At 38.3% G+C, this 27,800-nt stretch overlaps 1 protein-coding gene across 7 annotated transcripts in view; it reads right to left on the bottom strand.

Annotated features, from left to right (window-relative positions):
* METTL8 (methyltransferase 8, methylcytidine) overlaps positions 1-27,800 on the bottom strand; it is an 86,249-nt gene that overhangs the window by 35,963 nt on the left and 22,486 nt on the right. For 2 of the 7 annotated variants that reach the window (XM_047772863.1, XM_047772861.1), the window contains exons 2-4: positions 15,818-15,876; positions 11,836-12,103; positions 8,664-8,809 (exon numbers count right to left, since the gene is read on the bottom strand). In XM_047772863.1, coding sequence (XP_047628819.1) covers positions 8,664-8,809; positions 11,836-11,847 — 158 coding nt within the window. In that variant the 5' untranslated portion in view covers positions 11,848-12,103; positions 15,818-15,876. The remainder of the gene's footprint in view (positions 1-8,663; positions 8,810-11,835; positions 12,104-15,817; positions 15,877-27,800) is intronic. The other 5 variants (XM_047772862.1, XM_047772860.1, XM_047772864.1 and 2 more) reach the window with 3 other exon arrangements.

Raw genomic sequence — 27,800 nt, forward strand, 5'->3', positions numbered from 1 at the left:
TACAGTATAGCAGAATACCGAAAGTTCATGTTCCATATCGCAACTAAGAAACTGCTATTGCTGAGGTTTAGTGTAATCTCAAGAAAAATACCTAAAATTACCTTTAAAAGCTATTATAAAACTCCTTTCCTTTACAAGTACTTATCTGTGTCAGGCCAAATTTTCTTCATATAATTCAACTTAAACAACCTAACACAACAGATTGGATAAAGAAGCAGATATGAGAATCCAGCTTTTTCCATTAAGCCACACATTAAAGAAACTGTCAAACATTTAAAACAATGCCATTCTCTGCACTATATTTGTTAGAAGAAAATAGATATTTTCATTAAAACATGTAATTTATGTTAATGTATAATGAGTTTACTGTTGTTTTAAAATGAATTAATAAATATTTTTAATGTTCAGTTTCAATCTCTAACATGAAACATATCAATAGGTATATAATCCACATAAATAAAAGGTCTTTGTAATTCTCAATGATTTAACAGTGTACAGGGCTCCTAAGGCTAAAATACTGCTCTAACATAACACCTAAAAAAATAAACTAAAGATGTATAGCCAGAAAACCCATAGAGAAAATAAAAGAACAGATGAGCCAAAAAATATACAGAAATAAAACCAGATGGTATTAACCTTCAATGCTACCAGGACTGGATGTTAGCTTAAATTTCTTTCTCTATCTCTTTCTCTTTCTTTTTTGGTGCTATCTTAATAGATCTAAAAAGGTACCAAATTGTTTTGATTTGTATTTCTCTTAATGTTGTATATCTTCCCACACGTTCATATGTACTTCCTCTGGGCCAACTTTCTACCCATGTCTGTTACCCACTTACCCATATAACAAAGGGTTTTCATGCTTTTCTAACAATATAACTGGTACTCAAATGTTAACCTTGATGTATGGCAGTAGAAAATAATTTACATTTTCTGTGTCTCTCAGTTTTTGTATCAGTTAAGTAAATATTCTTCCCAAAACAGGGTACAATTAAGATTATGTACTTTGAAATTATAATTACCTTACTTCACCAAGTCTAAGACCAATTATAATTGTAAGATGCCATCAATTGCAAGAAATACCATGATTTCAGAGATGTTAATTGGTGAAAAAAAAAAACGTGATTCTCACATGGATAAAACATAGTTGCTATGGGTATATTGGTGAATAGCTGAACTAACTTCAATTAAATCTTTTCAACTATTGACACTAATTTATATTTCTGACTCCTGCCTTTCCATTTATCTTTTTGGCTGTACTAAATATTTCAGCTGATTATTCTTATTAGCAAATCAGTTTCTTACTTCAGAATGAGCAACTTACAAAAGACACAGAGAAGAACCAATGCCTTCCCATTTCTGCGTACAATGGAGTAGAGGTCACAGCTGTTGGAAGAAACCAATATTCACTTCTCTCGTTACACATTTATTGAGAACCTCTACCTATCAGGCATTGGGCTGTGAACTGGGAACATGAAAATGAAGATTTGGTAGAATATAAAATTGCTAAGAAGATGAGGAATGGTAATTGGTTACAGATAGGCAATAAGATGGGAGTAGGTTCATGGGGAGGCATTCTTTCTAAAAAATTCAAATTCAAATACTACTAATGCTTATAAAATATGAAGTTTTGACTCTATCCTACCTCTCATCTCTATGCCCATCCTGAGATAAACATTGTTATCAGTATGATGTGGACCTTTCCAGATGTTTCTCTATGCATATAAAAACAGATACATATACACACATAGCACACGTACATCAAAACCAATTCCTTAATAAAAATGAGACCATACCAGAGATACTTCTCTGCAACTTGCTCATTTTGTTTAATGACATATCAAAGTTATTTCTTGATATCAATACACATGGATCTTATTTTTATTCACTGTTGTGTTATTTTCCAATGTAAGGATGTAACCATATTTTTAAAATGGCTTTACTGAGGTATAACTGACATATGGCATATACTTAAAGTGTACGACTTGATGTTTTGACAAACGTAACACTCATGAAACCATCACTACAATCAAGATAATGACTATATCCATCACCCTCAGAAGTTTCCTTGTGCACTTCTGAAATTCCTCCCTTCCACTTCTCCCTTCTTGCCATCCTTCTTCCTGCTCCACTGACAACCACTGATCTATTGCTTGCCTCTATAGATTAGTTGGCATTTTCTAGTAGAGTAAAACTACAATATATACTCTATCTCTAGCTTCTTTCACTTAGCATAATTATTGTGAAATTCATTCAAGCTGTTATATATTCCTTTTTTTATAAATCTTTTTTTTTTTTTTTTGAGGTGGGGGGAGGGCCTGCACCTGAAGCACTCGAAAGTTCCTGGGCCAGGGACTAAACCTGTACCACAGCAGTGACCCAAGCCACAGCAGTGACAACGCTGGATCCCTCCCCTCCTGCACCACAAGGGAACTCCTGTATTCCTTTTTATCAGTAATATTCCACTATATAGAAATACTACAATTTGCTAATCCATTTACTTGTGGATGGACATGTTGTTTCCAAATTTGGCTATGAACAATCCTGTCCAAGTATCTGTATGGACATATGCTTTCTTTCTTTTTCTTTTTTTTTTTTTGGCCTCACCCATGGCATGTGGAAGTTCTTGGGCCAGGGATCAAACCTGAGCCATAGCTGTGACAATGCCGAATCCTTAACCGCTAGGTCACCAGGGAACTCCTGAACATATTTCTTTTCTCCTGGATAAATATTTAGGAATGGAATGGCCTAAATCACATAGAGGGCATATATTTATTTATTTATTTTATTTTATTTTCCCACTGTTCAGCAAGGGGATCAAGTTATCCTTACATGTATACATTACAATTGCATTTCCCCCCCCCCACCCTTTGTTCTGTTGCAACATGAGTATCTAGACAAAGTTCTCAATGCTATTCTGCAGGATCTCCTTGTAAATCTATTCTAAGTTGTGTCTGATAAGCCCAAGCTCCCGATCCCTCCCACTCCCTCCCATCAGGCAGCCACAAGTCTCTTCTCCAAGTCCATGATTTTCTTTTCTAAGGAGATGTTCATTTGTGCTGGATATTAGATTCCAGTTATAAGTGATATCATATGGTATTTGTCTTAGTCTTTCTGGCTCATTTCACTCAGTATGAGATTCTCTAGTTCCATCCATGTTGCTGCAAATGGCATTATGTCATTCTTTTTTATGGCTGAGTAGTATTCCATTGTGTATATATACCACATCTTCCTAATCCATTCATCTGTCGATGGACATTTAAGTTGTTTCCATGTCTTGGCTATTGTGAATAGTGCTGCAATGAACATGCGGGTGCATGTGTCTCTTTTAAGTAGTTTTGTCCAGATATAGAAGGCATATATTTATTTTTTAAAGAAACTGCCAAGCTATTATCCAAAGTGGTTACACCATTATATATTCCACCATCAGTGTATGAAAATTCTAATTCTAGCCTGGGAACCTCCATATGCCATGGGTGCGGCCCTAAAAAGGCAAAAGACAAAAAAAAAAAAGGAAAAGAAAAAGAAAAGTTCAGATTATATAAGAAAAAATTCTTGATATCTGAACTCTATTGGGATTCTGAAAACAGTCAATTATTTAAATAGGATATATAATAGAAAGCCATGCTGCAGGATATAGGTTCTACTATGGATCTACAGAGAATTGCTTAGCTCAGTGTTTTTAAACTAAAGGTGACAACATGTTTTATGAGTTGTAAAATCAACTTAGTCTACCTACACTTAAAAAGATAAACAAAAATGAAACAGAAAAGAATAAATGGAAATTATCAGCACATGTCTCACATGGTAAAACTGTATAGGAAACTTTTATTCCTATTTCATATATGTGCATGTGCTATGTGTTTACACATTGGTCCATGATGTAAATTGTACTTCTTACTGTGGACCATGTCAAAAAGCCCAAAAGCTGCTTGCCTAGCTGATTTTGTCTAATGATAATACAAGTGCTTACCACTTCCTTATAAATTTCAGGGGTTCCCTGAAAAGTTTCTACACACTTAAACTAGGAACAATGTGCAATAAAGAATGATTTTTCCAAGTAACAGTGTAAGTTGCTCAATGTAGACAGATGTCTGGGAAATGTCTCATTAACATTCTGAATATAGTTTCAGGTCAGTGCCCACCAAATTGATAAATGTATAAATGATAAATGATAAACTAAGTATAATTAAAAGACTACAAGCAGTATACAAAGTGGTTCAGTCACTGTGGAAGAGTTTGGCGGTTCCTCAAAAAGTTAAATATAAAATTACCACATGACTCCACAATTCCATTCCTAGGTATATTTCTTAAAGAGTTGAAAACAAGGACTTAAATAAGTACATGTACACATGTGTTCACAGCAGCTCTATTTACAAGAGCCAAAAGGCAGAAATTGCTTAAATGTCCATCAGTGAATGAATGGATAAACCAACTCTGGTATATATACACAATGGAATATTATTCTGTCATAAAAAGGAATGAAGCATTGATACATGTGTAATGCGGATGGGCTGCCTAGATTTTAGGCTAATTGAAAGAAGCCAGACCCAAGAGATCATACATTGCATGATCTCATTTATACAAAATATCCAGAAGAGGTGACTCTGTAGACACAAAACACAGATTAGTAATTGCCAGGGCTCAGAACTGTACATGAGTATAAACTGCTTAACAGGTAAGGGATTTTGCTTTAGAGTGATAAAAATGTTTTTGAATGAGTTAGAGATGCTGCTTACACAATGTTGTGAATGAAACTAACGTCACTGAATCGTTCACCTTAAAATGGTTAACTTTATGTGAAATTCATTTAAACTATTAAGAATTAAGAGCCCATAGGCAGATGTAAATACTAGCAATACAAATATCCAGATACTTGAGGGCAAATATTATTCAGGATATCATAAATTTAAAAAAGGTATTTTTATTTTTTCTCATAAAAATTTTGAAAAGAGGTTCATATATAAATAGTTTTTACTGACTAAACTAGAAGCTAAAGGGAAAGTGAACTATAGACAGGTCTAATGTCTCTGAGAGAAAACATGTGTGCCTTTAAAGAAATATCTTAAAGAATCAAAATTCAGCACAAGAAAACATTATTCTTTATATAAAGGAGGAAATAAGGAAGGAAGAGAGGACTTTTTCTTTTTGCCTCTTTTTTGTCTCTTTAGGGCATATGGAGGTTTCCAGGCTAGGGGTCAAATTGGAGTTGTAGCCGCTGGCCTATGCCACAGCCACAGCAATACCAGATCTGAGCCGCGTGTGCAACCTATATCACAACGCACAGCAACACCTGATCCTTAACCCACTGAGTAAGGTCAGGGATCGAACCTGCGTCTCCATGGATACTAGTCAGATTCATTTCTGCCGAGCCATGACGGGAACTCTGAGAGAACTTTTGGACAGAACTTTGGACCTGAATTAAGGGGAAAGTAAACCTGTCCTCTGGTTTTCAGTTTAACTTACATGTCTCCTCCTCAAGCCAAAAAAAAAAAGGAGGGGGTGGAGGTAAGGGGGGTGGGGACACAGGAACGTGATGTGAAGCAATTACATGATGTGAAGCAATTTCCTCCCTCCTCCTTCGGAGGAAATTATTGTTATGATTATTAGAGTGTATCTTTGAAGTGAGTTCACTGGAGGTATCCTGGCACAGGCAGGACAACCTCTTGAAGGGTATGTTATGGAGGAGGATGGATTAAGAGAACAGATCAAAGTTTTTCAAATGGATCAACCGACCCCTAAAGGTCCTCTAAGCTGCTGGAGTAAGGGAGGGGTGGGAGAGGAAAAGGGAGGTAGAGCTGTTGATGTCTTAAGCCTCCATGCCCACTTCACTCAGAGTAGGGTTTTTTTTTTTAACCTTTTAAATATTGTGATTCTAATGTTAAGACTTCACTTATGAGAAAATTCTGCTCCTAAGGAAAAGCTTGGAAGTTCCTGGTGTGGCTCAGCAGGTTAAGAACCTGACTAGCATCCATGAGGATGTAGATTTGATCCTCACTCAGTGGGTTAAGGATCTGTTGTTGCCTCGAGCTGCGGCACAGGTAGCAGATGTGGCTTGGATTTGGCATTACTGTGGCTATGGCGTAGGCCGGTAGCTGCAGCTCCAACTGGACCCCTCGCCTAGAAACTTCCGTATGCCATGGGTGCAGTCCTTAAAAAAATAAAGTTTGAAAACCACTGGACTGGCTCAAGGATTCCTAAACCTGGCTACTCAACAGGTTTACTCAAAGAGCTTTTTCAAATGACAAACTCCTGGGCCATACTTCTAGACCTAGTGAAATAATAACCTTCCAAGGGATTCTTGGGCAGCAGCCCTAAGCTAGGCCACAGTGTTTGAGAGGCACTGAGCCAGATGACCCCTGCCCCCTTGAAAGCCTATGACGACAGAACTTAAACGTGCAGGCAGGAATCTTGGGCAAAAGAACTGGTGGTAGCAGATGGAAAAAGAGATGCAGACAACTAACTCTTTAGAGTCTAATGACAAAGAAACAAAAAATAAACAACAACAACAACAACAACAAAACCCTGGCAAATGAGGAGCTTGCCTAGGATCAGAAGTTCTTCTGGAGGTTTAACTGCTTGGCATTTGTCTCATAGCCTATTATAACTGTCCAAATTAATGATGATAGGTAAAATGGTTTAATTCAGCAAGCTTCAAGAAAGTCTAATGTCAACCACACATGTAATTTAAAATTTTCCAGGAGCCACGTCAAAAAAAGTGAAAATAAATTAATTTTAATAACACATTTTATTTACTTCAATATATGAAAAATGATATTTTAACATTTAATTAAGTTCAAAAACTATTAATGATATATTTTACCTCTTATTTGTATTAAGTCTTCAAAAGATTATAGCACATCTCAATTAAACTAACAAGGTTTCAAGAGCTTAATAATCACATGGGGCTAGTGGCCACCGTATCATATAGTGCAAGACCAATTCATAAAAGGTCAATCTATTTCCTTTTAAAATTGAAATTATGTTGCAGTAAAAACACAAGAAGTCCATGAATCACCTTCCAAGCTTTAGAGGCACTGCTCTCAAAAACAGTCAGTGAAGAATTTTGTCTGCAGATATCATACCCAACTTTACATCTTCAGCCCTCCCTCTCTCTTCCTAGCAGTGGAGTCTTGTGTTCTGGACATTTTTCTCAGAATGTCTTGCTCCCAAAACCTATTAAAAATATTTTAAACTAAATGCACCATCTTTGGAGTTCCCATCATGGTGCAGCAGAAATGAATCCTACTAGGAACTATGAGGTTGCGGGTTCAATCCCTGGCCTCTCTCAGTGGGTTAAGGATCCGGCATTGCTGTGGCTGTGGTGTAGGCCAACAGCTATAGCTCTGATTAGACCCTTAGCCTGGGAACCTCCATATGCTGCGGGTGTGGCCCTAAAAAGCAAAAAAAAAAAAAAAAAAAAAAATTAAATGCACCATCTTTATTCCAAAATAGAAAAAAAAAAAATCAATGTACCTCTTGAATTTTTCTATTTCTATTAGTCATCTAGGATCAAACCTTCAGAATCAAATGTTTCCTTTTCCTTTATTCTACAAAAGCACTAAGTTCTCATTTTTCTTTCTTTGCCATCTCTGTCTCATCAGCCCTTCCTGACTCCTAGTTCCACCCACTGATCTGCCCAGTATACTATTACCTAAATACTTACACTTAATATAACATGTATAACAAATGCCATTTCTCTTCAGGGGCTCTGTAATACCTCTCACTGAAGCTGCAAATTTAAGACCACACACTATCTTGCTCCTGCCCCCACATGGCCTTTATCATCCCAACCTTACTATTTACCAACCCCCTAGGAGAGCCTTTATTTTAGGCAAAACATCCTGTTCTGAATATGCCTTACACTCTCTCATCTCTAGGTGGTATGACTCTCTACCCACCTAGAATGACCTCAGTCCAGCATCATCATCTATCTAAGTCATTATTCTGCAAATACTTATGTGTCAGGCACTGTACCAGGTACCAGACACGTTTCCGTTTCCCCACTTAATTCTTCCTTTATATGCCAATTATACCTCAATAAAGTGAAACTAAAAATAACACAATTTAAAAAAATCTTCCTATGCCAAAACAGAAATGGTTTTGTATTGCTGAGTTGTTCTTACAGAGACTCAAGCCTGAAAAGAACACACTGGGCCTTTATAATTTACTCCCTTATATTGATAATTACCAATTTTCCCTATAAATATCCATTTATCTTTACAAATGGCAGGTGGAATTCCTAAAAGCATGGATTAAGGTCAAACCAATGCATTCTCCCTGGTTCTCAGTAAGCAGCAGGTACAGAGTACACATTTGCTGGCAAGTACTGGCAAGAGGGAAGAGTCTGTGGGGCTGGAGGAGGGCTGTACCTAGAAAAGAGGCCCCCTTGCTGATATGCTGCCAAATGAGATGAGTGGAAAAGGGCCTGCAAAAACCCTAAAGCTGAGGAAAGCACTTGGGAACCTTCACTTTTCCAATTCTATTTGCAAAGAAATTCAGAACTGGCAACACTTAAGTTAGGATCAGTTACCCTGGCTTCTGAACCTCAACAATGTAAGTTAAGTGTTTGGTTTTAAAAACCCTTTTCAGGCACTAAGTGAAAATAGTAACACTGGTGATGCTTAATGTACCAACATAATATCAGACCTAGAAAGATAACTCACCACATGTTGTGTTCAAAAACTTTAGCTGGGTCAGTTAAAATCCTTGATCCCAGAGGGGCCACTGGGTGATAATGACTTTGGTACCTGTGCGGCAGCTTTCTTATTCTTCGACAGGAAATATAATTTCTCCACATCACACTCAGTACCTGGAAAGTTACATTGATTAATTGGTCAATATAGATTACACAGTATAATGTTTATCTAATAGCTAAAAACAGGTATAAAAAGGTTTATAAAGCTGAGAAAGGACATGAAAACTAAAAATTTTTAAATGAAAGATGGGCATGATAGCTTCTCTCCTACAGCATTTTTTTTTTTTTCTTTTTATAGCCACACCTGTGGCATATGGAAGTTCCTGGGCTGGGGTCAAATCGGAGCTGCAGCTGCTGGCCTACATCACAGCCACAGCGATGCCAGATCTGAGCTGCTCTGTAACCTACACTGCATCTCACAGCAAGGCAGGATTCTTAACCCACTGAGTAAGGCCAGGGATCGAACCAATATCCTCATGGGTACTGGTTGGGTTTGTTACCGCTGAGCCACAACGAGAACTCCTATAGCATTTTTCAGGCCAAGAGAAGGGAAAAGAATATCTGGAGTGTGAAACCCTGGCTGGCATTCTTTATTAGTCACAGCCTTGACCAACTTTGCTTTGTTTGGAATTTGCTTATATAATTTTTAGCAATGGTCAAAGCATGTAAGCCCAGAAATCTGGACTTTGTATATTAAAAAAGCTCTGTAAAGTGATTTTATTATTTTGTTTTGGGAATTCTAGGCAAACATAGTTCTGGGATTACATGATAACTACTAGACCCAAAAACCCAATAGGAGCAGAATAAGAAAACGAATGTATTAGATCTCATTCTTTGGGCTAAGCTGAATAATATGAAAATTATTCAAATAAATAAGTAAATACTGTATTAAGATATGATCTTAGCAATTCTTAATTCTAACAAGCCTGTATACATACATTTTAAAGAATAGTCAGTAATATGTTTGCAAAGTAGATTTCCCTGCATAAAACAAATGCTTAAATTCTGTCTCAAGAGGAGAATCATCAGCTGATTAGCCAAAACTACCCTCATTTCTGGAAGAATAACTTAAACATTTAAAGAGTATGATAATTTAATTACATATTGGTATATATATCAGTCTAAAATCTTTATAAAAGTATCAAATAGCAGCTCTAGAGAGCTTGCTTTTTCCAATAAGAATCCACTGTAATACCACTCGGCATTTCACCCCCATTCAGTTTTTCATCACAACATTCAGCCTAATGCTGTAAGCTGTCAGGTAGAAACAGATGCTAAAAGGTGTATATATATAATATGCATTAGAGACCATCCAAGATGCCATTAGGCATAAAAATGACATGTATTATATATCTTTTAGCACCTTACAGAAAGTCATTGGGTTTTAAGACTGAATTCCAAAACAAACTGCAGAATATCAAAAACATTTCATTGTGATTTTAAACATAAAATTTAACATTTTTCTTTAAAAAAAAAACAAAAAAAAAGGCTTAGTTATACACACCAAAAAGACTGTAATGGTTCCATTCAAATGTGATGAAGAGTGATGAGAAAGGAAACATTTGATTGCTAGTGCAGATCTCCTGTTTCTTATTTGTTTTTCCTTCTCCACTAAAAGCAAGCTCTTTGGCAGAGGCAAAATAAAATCAAATGCTCCGCCTACCACTACCTTTCCTCTGATGTGCCTTTGTTCTTTTCTTCTGCTGCTGTTCCAGTAAGACTAACAAAACCCTTACCAGCACAATTATTTTTAGAGCTCTCTTTCTGCAGCGAATATTATTCATAAAATCTCCTACATGCTGAAGAGTAGAAAAGGATCACACTTTAAAAAAAGAGGCAATTCCTGCTCAAAAGTACAAAATGATGTAAATGTTTTCCACCCAGGAAAGCCAAATCAAAACGAAATTTCAATCCTTCAAATAATCATGTGATACTTATCTCTATCTATCTATATATAGAAGAGGAAGAGAGGGGGAAAAAAGATATGAGTTTCTCTCTTTATAAATGACCAAGAATCTATATGGACAGCAGGAGACAAAAAAGTCATAACCAGACTGGATATTAGGCAATTCACAAAAATGTCAGGGAATTGTGTGCCTTGCAAGTTGCTAGCCCATAAAATAAGTATGGCATGGCCAGGGCCAAAATATGTGACAATTTGTCCTGCTTCGGCAGCTGTTTTACTAATTAACAACACAAACATCTTTATCCATTTCATTTATTTACTATCTGTAACAGTCACACACAGCCTTGCATTGCTCTTTATCATTTTTATTATATAATCATACAGTAAACATAAGTAATAAGTTTAATGTAGACAAATACATAATAACATTATATAAATGCCTTCTCAACTAAATTGAAAACTTCTAAGAGCAGCAATGAGCTGCTTGTGAGTTGTATGACTGATGACCCAACAATGATACTTGTCTTGACATAAATTAGGTTGGAAGGAAGTTACTTCATATTTCTCAAGGTTGCTCCTTAGATCCTTGCAGTGTGGAAGAAGGAAGTGACAGAAGACTGTGACGGTATGCAAGCAGCTATCCAGTTACAGACTGCAATGATTAACAAATATGTGTTTTATATCATGATCATCATGTCGGCTTAATGTTTACTAGGTCATGGTTCCATTTTTTGATGGGAAAAGAACAGAAGGGTAGGGTCAGCCTCAAAAAGAAATCTAGTAGAAAAAGTTGGTTTCTGCTACCAGGGAGCCCCACTCTCTTCATATACCCTCTATTAACTCTTTTTTGGTATATCCTAATTTGAATACAAGTTTAACTATATTATTTGCATAATGAAACTATATGGATAAGTAGTATTTTTATTTGAAATAACACAAAGTAGTATACCTAAAAATATTCCATTTATCCAAAAGATCCAAAAGAAGGCAGGAAAGGAAGAAAGAGGAAATAAAAACAGATGGGACAATTAGAAAGCAAATATCAAGACAGCATATTTAAACCCACTCATATCAGTAATTACATTAAATGTAAATGTTAAAAGACACAGATTGTTAATTTGTATGAAAAAGCAAGACTCAACTATATACAGACTTCCCCCACTAACTAAAAATGGAGTATTCCTGTGAAACCTTTCGTAAGCCAAAATGATGTTTAAAGCAAAAAAGCAATTACCTTCCGACACATCTTGCTAATAGATGTGCAAAATAAATCCAGAAAAAGCACAAATGCTCAAAGCTATGGCAGTTTGATGCCCAGCGTCATTCCCAGGGAAGGAGCTTGGAGGTGCCACTCTTGATGCTCAGGGTTCACACTGCCTTCTATAACAGCTCGCTGAGAAACAAGTGCTGAAGGCTATTTTTGTTTTCACTTTTTTCCGTAAAAGTGAAAATCCTCTTCAGATTGTTTTCATTTAGTGAAAACAGGTACCAAGGCAGGTCTTCTATGAAAGTGAAGTGGGTAAAGCAATCTTTTAAAAAGTGGGGCATACCTGTATTGTCTATAAAAGAAGGACTTTAAAGATACAAATAGACTGCAATTTAAAAAGAGACACCATGCAAACACTGCATGAAAAAACTGGTTGGAGGTATAATAACAGAAAATGTAATTATTAAAAAGAATATTGCATTCAATAATGATGAGCCAATTCATCAAGACACAACAAGCCTAATAAATGTGCATGTACTTAATAACAGAGCTTCAAAATACATGAAACAAATAAACAGAATTTTTAAAAGGAAAAGTTAAATTCTCAGCAATACTTGAGAGATTTTAATAGCCCTCTCTCAGTAATAAAACAGCGCAACACTCAGAAACAAATTCTCAAAAAATCAATAAGGACACAGAAGATTTGAACATTACCAACTTGACCTGAATGACATTTATAGAAAAAACAATATACATAATAACAGAATATACACTCCTTTTAAGAGAACATGGAGAATTTGCCAAAGCAGACCATATACACTGGGTGATACAAGTCATAAATTCCAAAGTATTCAAATCATACAGAGTATGTTTTCTGACCACAATAATAACAGTAAATGTTAACATTTTTATGAATTGATTCATTAATAAATATCCCTCATTTCTAGTAATAGTCATTTTCTTTTTTTTTTTTCTTTTTTGCCATTTCTTGGGCCGCTCCCGTGGCATATGGAGGTTCCCAGGCTAGGGGTTGAATCGGAGCTGTAGCCTCCAGCCTACACCAGAGCCACAGCAACCAGGATCTGAGCCGCGTCTGCAACCTACACCACAGCTCACGGCAAAGCCGGATCGTTAACCCACTGAGCAAGGTCAGGGACCCAAACCGCAACCTCATGGTTCCTAGTCGGATTCGTTAACCACTGAGCCACGACGGGAACTCCATTTTCTTGAAGTCTACTCTATCTAACATTAACCCCACCAGCTGTCGTATGCAGTATTGTATATGGTATACCTATTTAAAAATATGTTTCTGTGGTTACATTTGAAAAAGGAGCATATTGTTGATCCTTGCTTTTTTATCCAAACATAAAATAACAAGCTATCTAGAAAAATTTCCAAATATTTTGAAATTAAGCAACATACTTCTAAATCACTACATGAGTTAGTAAATCTTAAGGTAAATTAGAAAATATGTTGAACTGAATAATAATTAAATCTTAAAATATTAAATATTATGGGATGTAGCTAAAACCCTGTTTAGGCAAAAATGTCTGGTTTTAAATGCTTCTATTAGAAAGGAAGAAAAATCTCAAATTAATGATATCCACTTCCATATCAAGAAACTAGAAAAATAGTAAATCTGATACAAAGTAAGCAGAAAGGAGAAAATAATAAATATAAAAGCAGAAATCAATGAAATAGAAAATGACCAAAACAGAGAAGATCAAAGTTAAAAGCTACTTCTTTGAAAATATTAATAAAACTGATAAACCTTGGCAAGACTGACATCAGACGTTTGTTTCAAAAAATAAAAATTTCTAATAACATGAATGAAAGAGGAGACATCACTACAGCCCCTACAGACCTTGAAAATGCTAATAAGGAGATTTTTTTTTCTTTTTTTTTTTTTTAGGGCCACTCTTGCAGCATATGGAAATTCCTAGGCTAGGGATCGAATCCAAGCCTCCATCTGTAACCTACACAGCATCTTGCAACAATGCCAGATATAAGATGATTATTATGAACAATTTTATTCCATTTATTAGGTGGGATAAATGCCTTGAAAAATACAGTTTACCAATAATAATTTACTAAAAGAGCACAAAAATCTAAATATCCCTAAATTTATTAAGTAAATTAAATTTGCAATTAAAAGCAAAACAAATATTACATCCATTAGGATGGGTATATTAAAAAAAAAACAAAAACAAAACAGAAAATAATAAGTGGGAGTTCCCGTCGTGGCACAGCAGAAACAAATCCAACTAGGAACCATGAGGTTGCGGGTTCCATCCCTGGCCTCACTCAGAGGGTTAAGGATCCAGTGTTGCCCTGAGCTGTGGTATAGGTCGCAGACATGGCTCAGATCCCAAGTTGCTGTGGCTGTGACTATGGCCAGCAGCTGTAGCTTTGATTAGACCCCTAGCCTAGGAACCTCCATATGCCACGGGTAAGGCCCTAAAAAGACAAAGAAAAAGAAAATAATAAGTGTTTGGTGAGGATATGGAGAAACTGGAATCTTTGTGCATTGCTGGTGGGTATGTTAAAATGGTGTAGCCACGGTGAAAAACAGTATGGCAGTTTTTCAAAATATTAAACATGGAATTACCATATAATCCAGGAATTTTACTTCTGGATATATATCCAAAAGATGCTAAAGCAAGGACTCAAAGAGATATCTGCACACCAAGTTTTCACAGCAGCATTACCCACAACATACCACAAAAGGTGGAAACAATCCAAGTGTCCACTGAAAGATGAATGGGTAAACAAAAGCTGATATACACATAAAATGGAATATTACTCAGCTTTAAAAAGATAGGAATTTTTGGAATTTCTGTTGTGGCTCTGCGGGTTAAGAACCTAAATAGTATCCATGAGGATTTGGCTTTGATCCCTGGCCTCACTCATTGGGTTAAGGATCTATCATTGCCATGAGCTGCTGCATAGGCTGCAGACTCACTTGGATCCAGCATTGCTGTGGCTGTGGTGTAGGCCGGCAGCTATAGCTCCAATTCAACCCCTCCCCTAGGAATTCCACATGCCACAGGTGTGGCCCCCAAAAGACTTTTAAAAATAGAAAAATAAAAAATAAAAAAAGAAGTGAATTTTGGCACATGCTACAACATGGATAAGCCTTGAAGGCATTATGCGAAGTGAAATAAGCCAATTGCAAAAATATATAAATGTTATATCATTCTTGTGTAAAATTTCTAGAGTGATCAAAGTGTACAGAGACAGAAAGTAGAATGGTGTTGCCGGGGTCTGGGGAGAGGGGAAATAGGAGAGCTAAGTGTTTAATAGGTATAGAGTTGGAGGAAGATGAAAAAGTTCTGGAGATGGTTGGTTATGGTGTTTGTACAACAATATGAATAAACTTAATGCCACTGAAGTGTACACCTACAAAAGGTTAAAATGGCAAATTTTATGTATATTTTACCACAATAAAAAAAAAACCAAAAAACCTTCTTACAAAGAAAACTGGAGGCCCTGATGTCTTCTCCAATGAATATTAAATGTTCTTACACAGTTTATTTCAGAAAACAGAGGGGAGAACACTCAATTTATTTTACGAGGCCAGCCTAACTTGGAAAAGTAGTATATGAAATAAAGGTTTGAATACTGGCCACACTGTTACATGCAGTTTTCCCACAGACTTATGGCCTCTCATTATAGTTCTGAGTTACCAAGTGTCTATCAGGAATAAAATTTGCAGAATTCCAAAGAGTGGAAACCTGGCAAGAGTTTTCTAGGTATGTCTTGGTATACTCTAATTGCTAAGGCTTATATTTAGTTTGAGTTATATCAGTCCAGAGTAGAGAAATATTTTAGGAAACAAGAATCTCCACAAGTTCTTGTTAGATATGTTTGCGAGAGTTTTTATTTCCTGTTGGAAGCACCTGAAAGGTTTATGGTCCTGACCCTTAACTTTGCTCAAACTAATTCTGCCATATCAAATTCTAGTCCATACATTAGTTCAAATACTAATCAGTAGTATTTCTTTACTCACTTGGCCTACAGGGCCTCACTTTCAGCTCACAATCCTATGGCAATTCTTCCTCTCAAGTCCTGTTAGAGTCAAAATGAAACAGAATGAAGAATGAGCATGCCTTTAGGACCATGGCCCTCTGAGATCTCCAGGCCAAGACTCAGACATGAATAGTCAATTGGCTAAAGTAATCACTAAGGAACAGATTCAGAAGGGAACTGAAGCTCATGTAGGTATCAGAGTGACAGAATTTCATTATCAATAGCATTTATTATGCTATAACTATACAGAAGTATGCCATGAGCTGACATACTTTCTGCCAGCTCTTAGACGTAGGTATGTGCGCACTCACTTTAGAATGCAAGGAAATGAACAAATATACAAAATGACTTGGGTTTCACATACATGTAGTATGACAGGCCAAGGAGAAAGTGGTTTTAATACAAGTGTTCTGAGCCCACCACTACCACCACATACGCTTGTGGCAAAAGCAGCAGCCTTGGTGTAGAATGATGACTTGTGGGGAAAGAGAGCTCCACCCTATTTCCAAATTTTGGCTAGAGGCTTTGCTTTTCATTAAAATGAAGCCCTTTTTGGAGTTCCCATCGTGGCGCAGCGGAAACGAATCCAACTAGGGACCATGAGCTTGTGGGATTGATCCCTGTCCTCGCTCAGAGGGTCAATGATCTGGCATTGCTGTGAGCTGTGTAGGTCGCAGAAGCGGCTCAGATCTGGCGTTGCTGTGGCTGTGGCATAAGCCGGTAGCGACAGCTCCGATTCTACCCCTAAGCTGGGAACCTCCATATGCCGCAGGTGCGGCTCTAAAAAAGACAAAAGACAAAAAAAAATAAATAAATAAAAAATAAAAAAATAAAATGGAGCCTTTTTTACAATAACTCACAGACCTTACCATACCAACAAACTATATCATATTCTATCATAACAGGTAAGCTGTAGATAGGATATTTCATGTTACAAACATGAAAAACTATTCAAGTAATTGCAAATGTTATTTTTTGTAGATTAAGTAGTTTTTAATGAAAAGGATGATTTTAGTTAAAGGAAACACTCCATAGTATATTTTGCAATTTGAAAAAAATCTTTGAGGAACTAAAGCACCAATCCCAATTTATCTCTCATATAAAACTGAATTTTAAAAAAGGTAATTATTAGCCATCGAGGCCCTGTTCTAAGCACTTTACATGTATTATCTTATTTAACCTCCATTTCTCTACCAAAGGGTTCTATTTTTATACTCGTATTACAGAGGAAAACCTCACATAGTATGAAGTAATAGAACACACTTAAAAGTTACCCAACTAGCAACTGATAGGGCTTCAATTTGAACCCAGGCAGTCAACTGGAGAGCCTATGCTCTATCTTTTTTTAACATCTTTGTTATCCACACACATACAATTTGCCATCTACTTCTGCACACCACACATACAACAAGGGTCACGGTACTGATTCCCTAGCCATGACTAGGGTTGCTATTTTGTTGTATTTGATTTAAGGAGGCCTAGAATTTCTTTCTCTCCCTTCATCTTCCTCAATCCCGTTTTTTTCTCTTGGGCCTTAATCAAATAGCAAGCTCTGTCGCTGGCCGACACCACTCCCCAGATGTCAGGGAACATAGTTATTCTCTTTTCAGTACTCAAATCTCAAGATACAGGCACAGTGCTCTTGCATCATGTATGAAACATGACTTTTTTTTTTTTTTCTGGCTGCCCCCATGGCATATGGAGCGCCCAGGCCAGGGATGATATCTGAGCCGCCACTGCAAACTAAGCTGCAGCTCCAGCAACGCCGGATCCTTAGCCCACCGTGCCGGTCCAGGGATCGAAACTGCATCCCAGTGCTCCCAATCCTGTTGTGCCTCAGAGGGAGCTCCTGGAACATGACATTTTAATGCCAGTTCTTTTCACTGCTCTTCTACTTTTACGCAGCTGAGGAGGAGAGGCAAAGAAAGACTTACTTCCCTTGCTCTTTAAACTTGAGCCTAGGATTATTTTCCACATCTCAGTACAAATGGAGGAGCACTAGAGAACTAGAGCAAGTGGTATTGCCATTTGTGTGAATCTGCAATGATTATCCTTGGAGCACTTCTCGGGCTCTGAGCTGCCTCCCTAAGAGTGATTCCCCGTGGTCTCAGCTCACTGAGGGAAAGAAACTGCCATTAATCATACACTAAATGCCTGCCCTTCGTTTAAAAGTTAACTTTCCTTCAGTGTTTCCTGGGTTCTCAGCATCCTTTAAACAAATAAATGAGTGAGACATTCGTGTTTTAGCTTTTGTAACTGTTTAGCTCTTCTCAGATGGGAAGCTGGTACAAAGGTTTCATTCAGAGGAACAAACATGATCTAGATAAAGCCGCACTAACATGACCTGAGGGGCTCCCATTAACGAGGAGCAAATTAAAATGCTATTGTACTATTTTGGATAGTGAAAGCCGACAGGTAGGAAACACTGAAGTATCAACCACACTGCGGTGAAAACTGAAGCTTCAATCAACCCCGGTGATTTCAGAGAACTCTGAGGGTGACCATCTATGAGGCAAACAGCTCAGGCAACTCACACATCTTGTTTTAATCTCTCTTTGGATGATTATAATTTCAGAGTATAAATAAGGTTATTAGCAGGAACAGAACAACAATAAATACAGTAAGTATTTGCAGAGCACTTTGATCACAGTATGACTTCAGTCACCCTGCAGCTTCAAAATGGGAATCTCATGCTGTCTGCTCTCTGTGACCACCCTTAAAGGCGTCACCAGGTACTCACACACAAACAGGTTACTGGGACTCACATGTTTTTTGAGGGAGTTCATGTAAACCCATCTCAGAACTAAGTAATCCTAAATATTTGAAGGGTATATGATTCTCTTCTTTCTTTTTAAAATTTTATGGTTGTACTCCATGGCATATGAAGTTCCCAGGACAGTAAGTGAATCTGGGCCACAGCTGCAACGTATGTCACAGCAGCAACACCAGATCCTTTAGATGGAATGTCCTGAAAATGTCGATTAAGTCTAACTTTTCTACTGTGTCCTTTCAGGTCTCTGTTGCCTTACTGATCTTCTGTCTAGAGGGTCTGTCCACTGTTGTGAGTGGGGTGTTAAAGTCTCCTACTATGATTGTATTCCCATCAATTTCTCCTTTTATGTCTGTTAGTATTTGTTGTAGGTATCTGGGTGCTCCTATATTAGGGGCATATATAGTGATGATTGTAATATCCTCTTCTTGAATGGATCCTTTAACCAGTAAATAGTGTCCTTCTTTGTCTTTCTTTACGGGCTTCGTTTTAAAGTATATTTTGTCTGATATGAGTATTGCAACTCCCGATGTCCTGTCTTGTCCATTGACATGAAATATCTTTTCCCATCCCTTCACTTTCAATCTATATGTGTCCTTTGCTCTAAGGTGGGTTTCTTGTAGGCAGCAGACTGAAGGTTTTTGCTTTTTTTATCCAATCCGCCACTTTGGCAACACCAGATCTTTAACCCTCTGCTTTGGACTTGGGATCTAACTTGCATCTCTGCAGCAACCCCAGCCGCTACAATCAGATTCTTTTTTTTTTTTTTTTTTTTGCTTTTAAGGGCTGCACCCACGGCACATGGAGGTTTCCAGGCTAGTGGTCGAATTGGAGCTGCAGCTGCCAGCCTACACCACAGCCACAGCAATGCAGGATCCAAGCCACATCTGCAACCTACACTGTACCTCATGGCAAAACTGGATCCTTCCTTAATCCACTGAGCAAGGCCAGGGATCAAACCTGCATCCTCATGGATACTAGTCAGGTTTGTACCACTGAGCCACCATGGGAACTCCTGCAGTCAAAGTCCTTAACCCACTGTGCCACAGTGGGAACTCCAAGATATACGATTCTAATTGCCATGGAAGTTGTCTCCAAAAACATTATGCTGGACCAGAATAAAGTCTGTTTTAACTCATTCACCTGGCATTTCACATTTGTGTGCACTATGATAACGTCTGGCAGTAGTAATCAGATTTTGGGTACTAAGAAAAGTATTAAGTTATATGCATGCTTTATGCATTACTAGTCCTTGCAAGTTCTAGTAAAAGACTCACATGGACGACATTAGTGGATTTCTAATGAGACTTCTAATGAGATTTCTGCTGTCTGATTCACTGCAGATGTCTCTAAACCTAGGTACACTAGAGGGCAGATGATGCTTGTACCCGTATGCAGGATTTACCCAGTCATGTTTGGACAAATGTACCAATAAGGCTGTCCTGGCACAAAAATGGAATATTATTAAAAATTCAAGCCACAAATCAATGTTATATATAAAAAATTTGAAATATAACACTAGTGAATAAAAGTGTCCAAATGAATGTATTTCCATAATTTCAAAAGAATGTGAGATTTAGGTAGGCAGAGGTTATAGCGCTGCATAAATTCTATTTTAAAAACTATGATTAGTTATAATCTGCAAAAAAGCAAGGCAAACTGCATGGTCTATCAGGTAAAATTTTAGCTGCCAACCATAGAAGGCATGACATAGTCAGAAAAGGGGCCAGAGAATGGAAACTAAAATTCACAAGAATGGTAGAAGTTCTTCATGAGAACAGACACGTTGAAAGTTTCCAGAAAGCAGTACAGAATGCTAAAGGACAAGATATAGTGGGTAGATAGAGTATGTTAAGATTCCTCATTAGATGCACTGTGCTTTATACTTTAACAGTCAGGTGCTGCTCCCACTGGGATCACCCCTTTTCTCCTCTTGCCTTGAAGAGTCTTCTTGGCCTGGTCTTCTATCTATCCTTAGGTCTTTCATTCAATATGAAACAGATCCCTGATTTCCTTGTGGCCTTGTGATTACACGGAGCTTAATTCCAACATCTTCTCATTGAAAAGATTAGCCATCCTAAAAAATTCACCTCCCCAGCTTCTCTTGCAGTTGGAGGAGACATGTGACCATGTTCTAGAGGATAGAAGTCTGCTAAAGGGCAAAAGTCTTCTTCTATACAGAAGGAAAAGGGGTTGGAGAAGAGCTCGCTGGCACCTTCACTCTGCCTCTTTCCTCAACAAAGGAAAGTGATGCTGTGTGCACGGAGGAGGAAAAGGGCCTGGTTCTTGATGGTATCATTGAATAGGTAAACCAATGATGGTTACCACTTTCCTGTGAACTTCCTGCTAGATGAGAAAAACAAATCCTTATATATTCTGGCCACTATTAGGTTTGCTGTTATTTTCACTCAAGAGCATTCTAACACAACATCCACCACTAGGAATCCAGGGACAAATCTATTTAGTTCCTGCCCTCAAGAACCTTACCACCAAGTGAAGAAGAATGAGATACAAAGAGCCTTGACATGTTCGGGAAAGCCTCCTGGTGGAGGGAACATCTGTGCTGGGTCCAGAAGATGGGGTGGCAATATTCTAAGGAGATAAGGGTAAAAGCTCAGGCATCTCAGCAAGAGAGATGAGCACAAATAAAGGCAAAAAAGTGTGGAAGCATGATACATTCAGGGAATCAAAAGTAATTTGAAGAAAGACGCTAAGTAACTTTGGAAATGAGTAGAGTCTGTAATACTAAAGGCAAGGAGAATTGTAATAAGCTCTGTACTTTAATTGACAGAGGGTTAACAGTTCTGAAACCACTATACAAATATACTGGAGTTGAACAATTAAGAAAAAGACAGTAGAACACAGGTTTCTCACCAGGAGTGGAAGGTTACATATATGCAAGGGGAGAAAGCTAGAATAATTCATATGTTAATGAATTAGGACTGGAGTCATCAGTATGAACTCATATTTAGCTTAATATAAATACAGATGGTACATACAGAACTATTTGTAGATATGTGTGTATACATGGGTTAGTATACGTGTATATCTCCTTATTCTGACAGTTGAGAGGCAAACATACCCCTGTGGCAAGAAGCCATTGGTTTCTAATACCATTCTCTGATAAAAAGGAACCAGGGCTTTTTAAAGAAATGGCTCATGTTAGGATTAGGGCAGGAAATATATAAAATGAGCCTGTGGCATAGTGCCAGAAAGTAAGGAACTGCTCAAACAAATAAACAGGCCCACGACGATAAGGGTATGTCAAGGGACCCATAAGCAAACTGCAAGAGGTCCCAATGGCCAAAGCTGAAGTACTCTGAACAACAAAATAATCTTGGCTTATAACGCAAAATATAAAATAAATACCCATGTGTTTATATTGATACAAATGACTGACAGGATAAATAAATGGGGAAAAAGAGACAAATCTCCCATGCAGAAGAAATCCAAATAATTTATATAGACACGCCACCCTCAAGGAGGTGGAGCCTAACTCCTCATTCTTTAAGTGTGGGTCACGCTTAGTTACTTCCTTCTAAAGAGTACAGTGCAGGGAGTCCCTGTTGTGGCACAGAGGAAACGAACACGACTAGTATCCATGAGGACGTGGGTTCAATCCCTGGCCTCACTCAGTGGGTTAAAGTTCCGGCGCTGTGAGCTGTGGTGTAGGTCGCAGATGCGGCTCAGGTCATACGTTGCTGTGTCTGTGGTATAGGCCAGCGGCTATAGCTCTGCACCCCCTTGCCTGGAAACTTCCATATGCCCCAGGTGCAGCCCCAAAAAGAAAAAAAAAAAAAGTACTGTACGGGGTTGTGGGGGAGTAACTCTGCAGTGGAGAAAGTGCGCACTATTGCAGTCAGGTGATCAAGGTTAACCTCAACAGTGAGTAAGTCCTGTTGACATGTATTCTTTATGTGATGTGATGAGAATATCGCTTTGTTCCTGTATTTTTCCTCCCCAAACTCACCACTCCAGTCTAATCATGAGAAAGACCTCAGACAAACCCCAACCGAGGAACATTCTACAAGGTATCTGAGCAGTACTCCCCCACACTGTCAAGATCATCAAAAAACAAGTTAAATCTGAGAAACTGTCAGAGTCAAGAGGAACCAGAGATACAACGACTAAATGTAATGTACCTTGGATGGGTTCCGGAATAGAAAAAAGAAATTAGGTAAAAACAGGGAAAAAAAAAAAAAACAATCTAAAAAAAGTATTAATGTAAGATGTTGATAATCAGGAAATCCAGTATGGAGTATATGGTAACTATCTATTCTATCTTGATGGAGTATATGGTAACTATCTATTACTATTCTTGAAATTTCTCTGTAAATCTACAACTGTTCTAAAATTAAAAGTTTATTTTTAGAAAGTAATTTAGTATGCTTAGAGCCTATATGTGAGGGACAGATGGAGGTTGGAGTGGAGAGGTGTTTATGAGGTTGGAAAATTAGGGAGGGGCCAGATAGTGAGGAATCTTTATGTATACCACATTAAGCGGTCTGAATATTTTCTTACAGACACTGCTAAACAACTGAAGAGTTCTAAACAGGTAAGCCACATGGTCAGATATTTACTTTACAAGGATTGTTATGATGGTCTTATCCTGCCAACTGCTAGGCCCTACACCAGAGCAGTAAAAATCAAAGCTCTGGGAACAGGATTTTTATAGCTTTTTAAATCTTCATATATGATCCTGATGTACATCAGTGACTGAGAACCACTCCTATACAGAACTGATTAGATGGGGGCTATACATAGTGACAATCTGTCATCTCCCTTTCTTGCTCTTTCTGTCTCTCTCTCTCTCCATCCCTCCCCTTCCCCCCAACCCTGCCTGTGCTTTCTCCACACCTATCTTCTCTCTCTCTCTCTCTCTCTTTTTTTTTTTGCGGCCGCACCTGCGGCATATGGAGGTTCCCAGGCAAGGGGTCAAATTGGAGCTACAGCTGCTGGCCTACACCACAGCCACAGCAATGCAGGATCTGAGCTGTGCCTGCGACCTACACCACAGCTTACGGCAACACCGGATCCTTAACCCACTGAGCAAGGCCAGGGATTGAACCCGCAACCTCATGGTTCCTAGTCGGATTCGATAACCACTGCGCCACGATGGGAACTCCTCTTTTTTTTTCTTTTAATAAATACTTATTTACCTTACTTAAAAAAAAATTATCCCAGATCATCACAGCCGAAGGAAGTGGCATAAAAAAATCAAGGAAGGGGAAAAGTCAAAACATTTCAGAAGCTGAATCAACAGATTTTTTGAAATGACTAGCTGTGAAAGCAGGATGAAGCCAAATAGGAGCAAAGATTTCTGACCTGGGTAACTGGGTAGGTGATGACACTATTCAAGACAGAGTTCCAAAAAAGGTGGATAATAGTGGGATGGGGGAAGGGAAGGGGAGAGGGTAAGTTCAGTTTGCACATACATTTTAAGGTTCCCACAATACATTCACATGGATATCCTCAATATGTACTTGGAAATGAGTTCAGGTAATTTATAGGCATCAGAGACACAGATTTCAGAGGCAAGTCTGGTTTATAGGTGGCGGGTGAAGTCATAATGAATTGATCAAGAAAAAGTGAGACAGAAACAAGTCATGGGACTACAACACTTAGGAGACAGGCTGAGGAAGAGGAGCCAGTTTATGTGATCAAATATTAAGGAATATTTTAAAAGAAGCTAAAAATAAATAATTGGTTTTGGAAGTACAGATCAATGATGACCTTTATCAAAGTGATGTGAATCCTGGCTGTGCCAGCAGAACGCAGAGTAAGAATAAGCAGGTCAGTGGGGTGGTGGAGCTGTAAATGCAGATGACCCTGAGAGTCAGTGAAGAGGAAAAGAGAGAAGTTGGGCTGTCTCTTTGGGGATTCCAGAAGTCAAAGAAGAGTATTTGTTAAAATGCAGAGAATACTAATTATCTTTGTAGAATGAGAGAAAACCTAATGATGGAAACAAAATAGACTGAAAATATTAGAAAGAGATGGATAGCTGACAAACAAGTTTCAAGAAGTAGGAGGCACGGAGGAGGACTAAGTACACAGAAAACGTGTTATCCCCATTAAGTTATCAAGAACAATCTCATCAGCTGATGAGTGACAGCAGGTGTGTTTGGAGTAGAAGGGATGGTTGTTAAGAGAGCCCCTTGTGCTCTTTTTCGTGAAGGGAGAGGCTGCAAGGTAGGGGACTTGAGAAAAGAAGGAATCAGAAAAAAAATGAGAAAGGAAACTAACGACATTTGAATAAAGGAATGTCAACACCATAACTGGCCCATGTGAAGTTGCATCTCAAGTTAGCAATCATTTATTGGCTGCCTCCTGAGCAATGACTCCACACTTCCAGTAGCTCATGGACCTGGGATCTATGAGTCTGCAGGGAAGCCACAGGGGACCTGGCTGAAGCCAGAAACGGACTGTATAACCTATGCTAAACCAGTCAGCACACTCCACACCTGTGGGCATACTGTCTAGTTCAGAGGTGAGCAGGAGACAAACTCTGGCCAACAGAATGCATCTTAGGTCTAGTGCTAGAGATGTGGAGACAAAGATGATTTCTCACAGCTGTTATACATGAAAGAGGAAGTATGAAGCCATAGAGCTGTTGAAAGCTGTCTTAGTCACTCAGGCTGCCTTAACAAAAACGAGGCCTTTCTTGCTGCCTTCTTGTTGTGTTCTCACATGGCCTTCCATCTTACATTGTTGTGGAGAGAAAGACCGCTGATATCTCCTTCCCTTCTTATAAGGACACAGTTCTAGGAGTTCCCTGGTGTGCAGAGGGTTAAGGGCCTGTCACTGTCACTGCTGTGGCTGTCTGTGGCTCAGACTACTGCTGTTGCCAGGTTCAATCCCTGGCCTGGGAACTTCTGCATTCCATGGGTGTGGTGTGTGTGTGCACAGGCACGCATACACACATACACACACACAATCAAAACAAAAGGCAAAAATCCCATAAGGACACAGTTCCATCGGATTAGGGTTCCACTCTTATGACCTCATTTAACTTTTATTTACTTCCATAAAGGCCCTATACACAGTCATATGGGGATTTGGGGACTTCAAAGTATGAATTTGGGGGGAGGAGACAATTCAGTCCATTAAAAAAAGCTATCTTAAAGCCATGAGTTGTCTGGCCTAAAGGTGATTGGCATGGTACAACTTTAGGACAAAGCCAACTCTGATGAAGGAAAACTGGTAAAATAAAAAGAAATTAGGTCCCACTATTACTTTGTTAGTTTCATTTGAAGCAAGTCACACCTCTGCCTTTTTCAGTTATTGAGTCAATATGTCCCCTTAATTGTTTAAGCCAGTCTGAGTTTTCTGTTATTTCCAATCAAAAGTAACATAATATAGCAGTTATGTGACTTCCTCTATCACTTGGCAGTCTGGGGGAAAATATTCAGCTTTATCTAGATTAGGCCTGTCCAGGCTTGCTAGTACAGAAAGTAGTGGTGATTTAGGATGTGGAATTAGGGAGACTATAACTGATAACCATAAAGTAAGCCCCAAATGCCTAGAAATTTAAAAATTAAGAGGGGAGAGAAGGAGGATTGGAGGTGGGGGAAGGTTGATGTGTTTGATGTGGCTGAGGTCTGAGTTTAATAGAAACAAGGGGAAAGAAAGACAAATAGAAGGCACTGGTAAGTAATTAGACCTTCTGAGCTTGCTAACCCCTGTCACCCAGTAACAAAAGGTCATACTGTAACAAAAAGGAAATTCTGCTTTGAATGAGAGACTTTTACAGGGTGAGAAAACAACAAGGTCAAAAACACTTAGGAAAAAGAAACTTTTTGGCATGGACAAAAAGTTGAAATATGGACTCCCACCCACCACCTCATTTTAATCTTTAGAAGGTTAATAATAAATCACCATTCTTTGCTCTCCAGGAACAATCACTCACTGGATACAAATGAGATCCTATTCCTGTCGTGGCTCAGTGGTTAACGAATCCGACTAGGAACCATGAGGTTGCGGGTTCAATACCTGGCCTTGCTCAGTCGGTTAAGGATCCGGCGTTGCCGTGAGCTGTGGTGTAGGTCACAAACGCAGCTCGGTCCCGCGTTGCTCTGGCGTAGGCTGGCGGCTACAGCTCCGATTCAACCCCTAGCCTGGGAACCTCCATACGCCACGGGAGCAGCCCTAGAAATGGCAAAAAGACCAAGAAAGAAAAAAAAGATCCTATGACACCCTTTTAAATTGTGTATTTATCACGGTAATCTAAAAATAAAATCAATAGGAGCAAGCATCTAACTGCTAATTGATTTCAGGGCCTCTATGGTGATCTTGTTGGCAACAAGCAGCACAGATGAAAGATGGAAAAGATGCATCTGAGTATACAGCATACTGTAAAAAGATTCTGCAGCATTTTGAATTGAGAGAAGTGGTGAAGGAATTGAGAAGACACAAAGCACACAGTACAGATAGGCTGAAATCAAAAGAACCTGTGTGGTGGACAGTTCCTTGTTTATAATGAGAGCTGCAAATCAGTTGGGTGAAACATCAGCAGTCAGATTATACTGTTCATTTGAATTTTATAGGCTTTGTGGTTCTATTTGTACTTATTTTGATTTTATAGCTGAATAAGAGCTCTATGTACAAGGAGCTTTTACCGAGATTTATGTAATAATGTAGTAAAAGATCAACTCGGGGTCTGAGAATTTTGTTTCCTTTAAATGGAAGTTTATATATTTTTCAACATTGAGAAATGCAGAGAAATACAGTATTAGAAGATTCTGTTGCGGAGATTTCTTCTCTCACCCCACCTTAAGAAATACTCCAAGTAGGGCCAAATCACCTCAATTCTCCTTGGAAACAATTTCAGGTGAAGAGGCAAAGAGTGGATTAAGTTGAATCCAGGCTCTGCCCTTTACTACCACATAACCTCTGATACTTTGTTAATTTTAATTTCCTCAATACAATGTGACTAAGAAGATTATTGCAAAGTATGGGAAGGTTTATAGGAGGTGATCTATCTAACATCTATATAATAGTGCTGGGTGAATGGTAAGTGCTCAAAACACTTTAGATGATATTACTGTTGTTACCATTACAATTCCATAGGGCTCTTCTTTCAATTTCCATAGGGCTTCATGAACATCATAGGATCAAGCCTTCCACTCTGTTTATTAAATAGCCCTAAAGTAGCCCCAACTTCCCAGGAAACTAAGAGATTAATTTACCAATAAAG

Source organism: Phacochoerus africanus, chromosome 3 (genome assembly GCF_016906955.1).
Source record: "Phacochoerus africanus isolate WHEZ1 chromosome 3, ROS_Pafr_v1, whole genome shotgun sequence".
Classification (NCBI taxonomy): domain Eukaryota; kingdom Metazoa; phylum Chordata; class Mammalia; order Artiodactyla; family Suidae; genus Phacochoerus; species Phacochoerus africanus.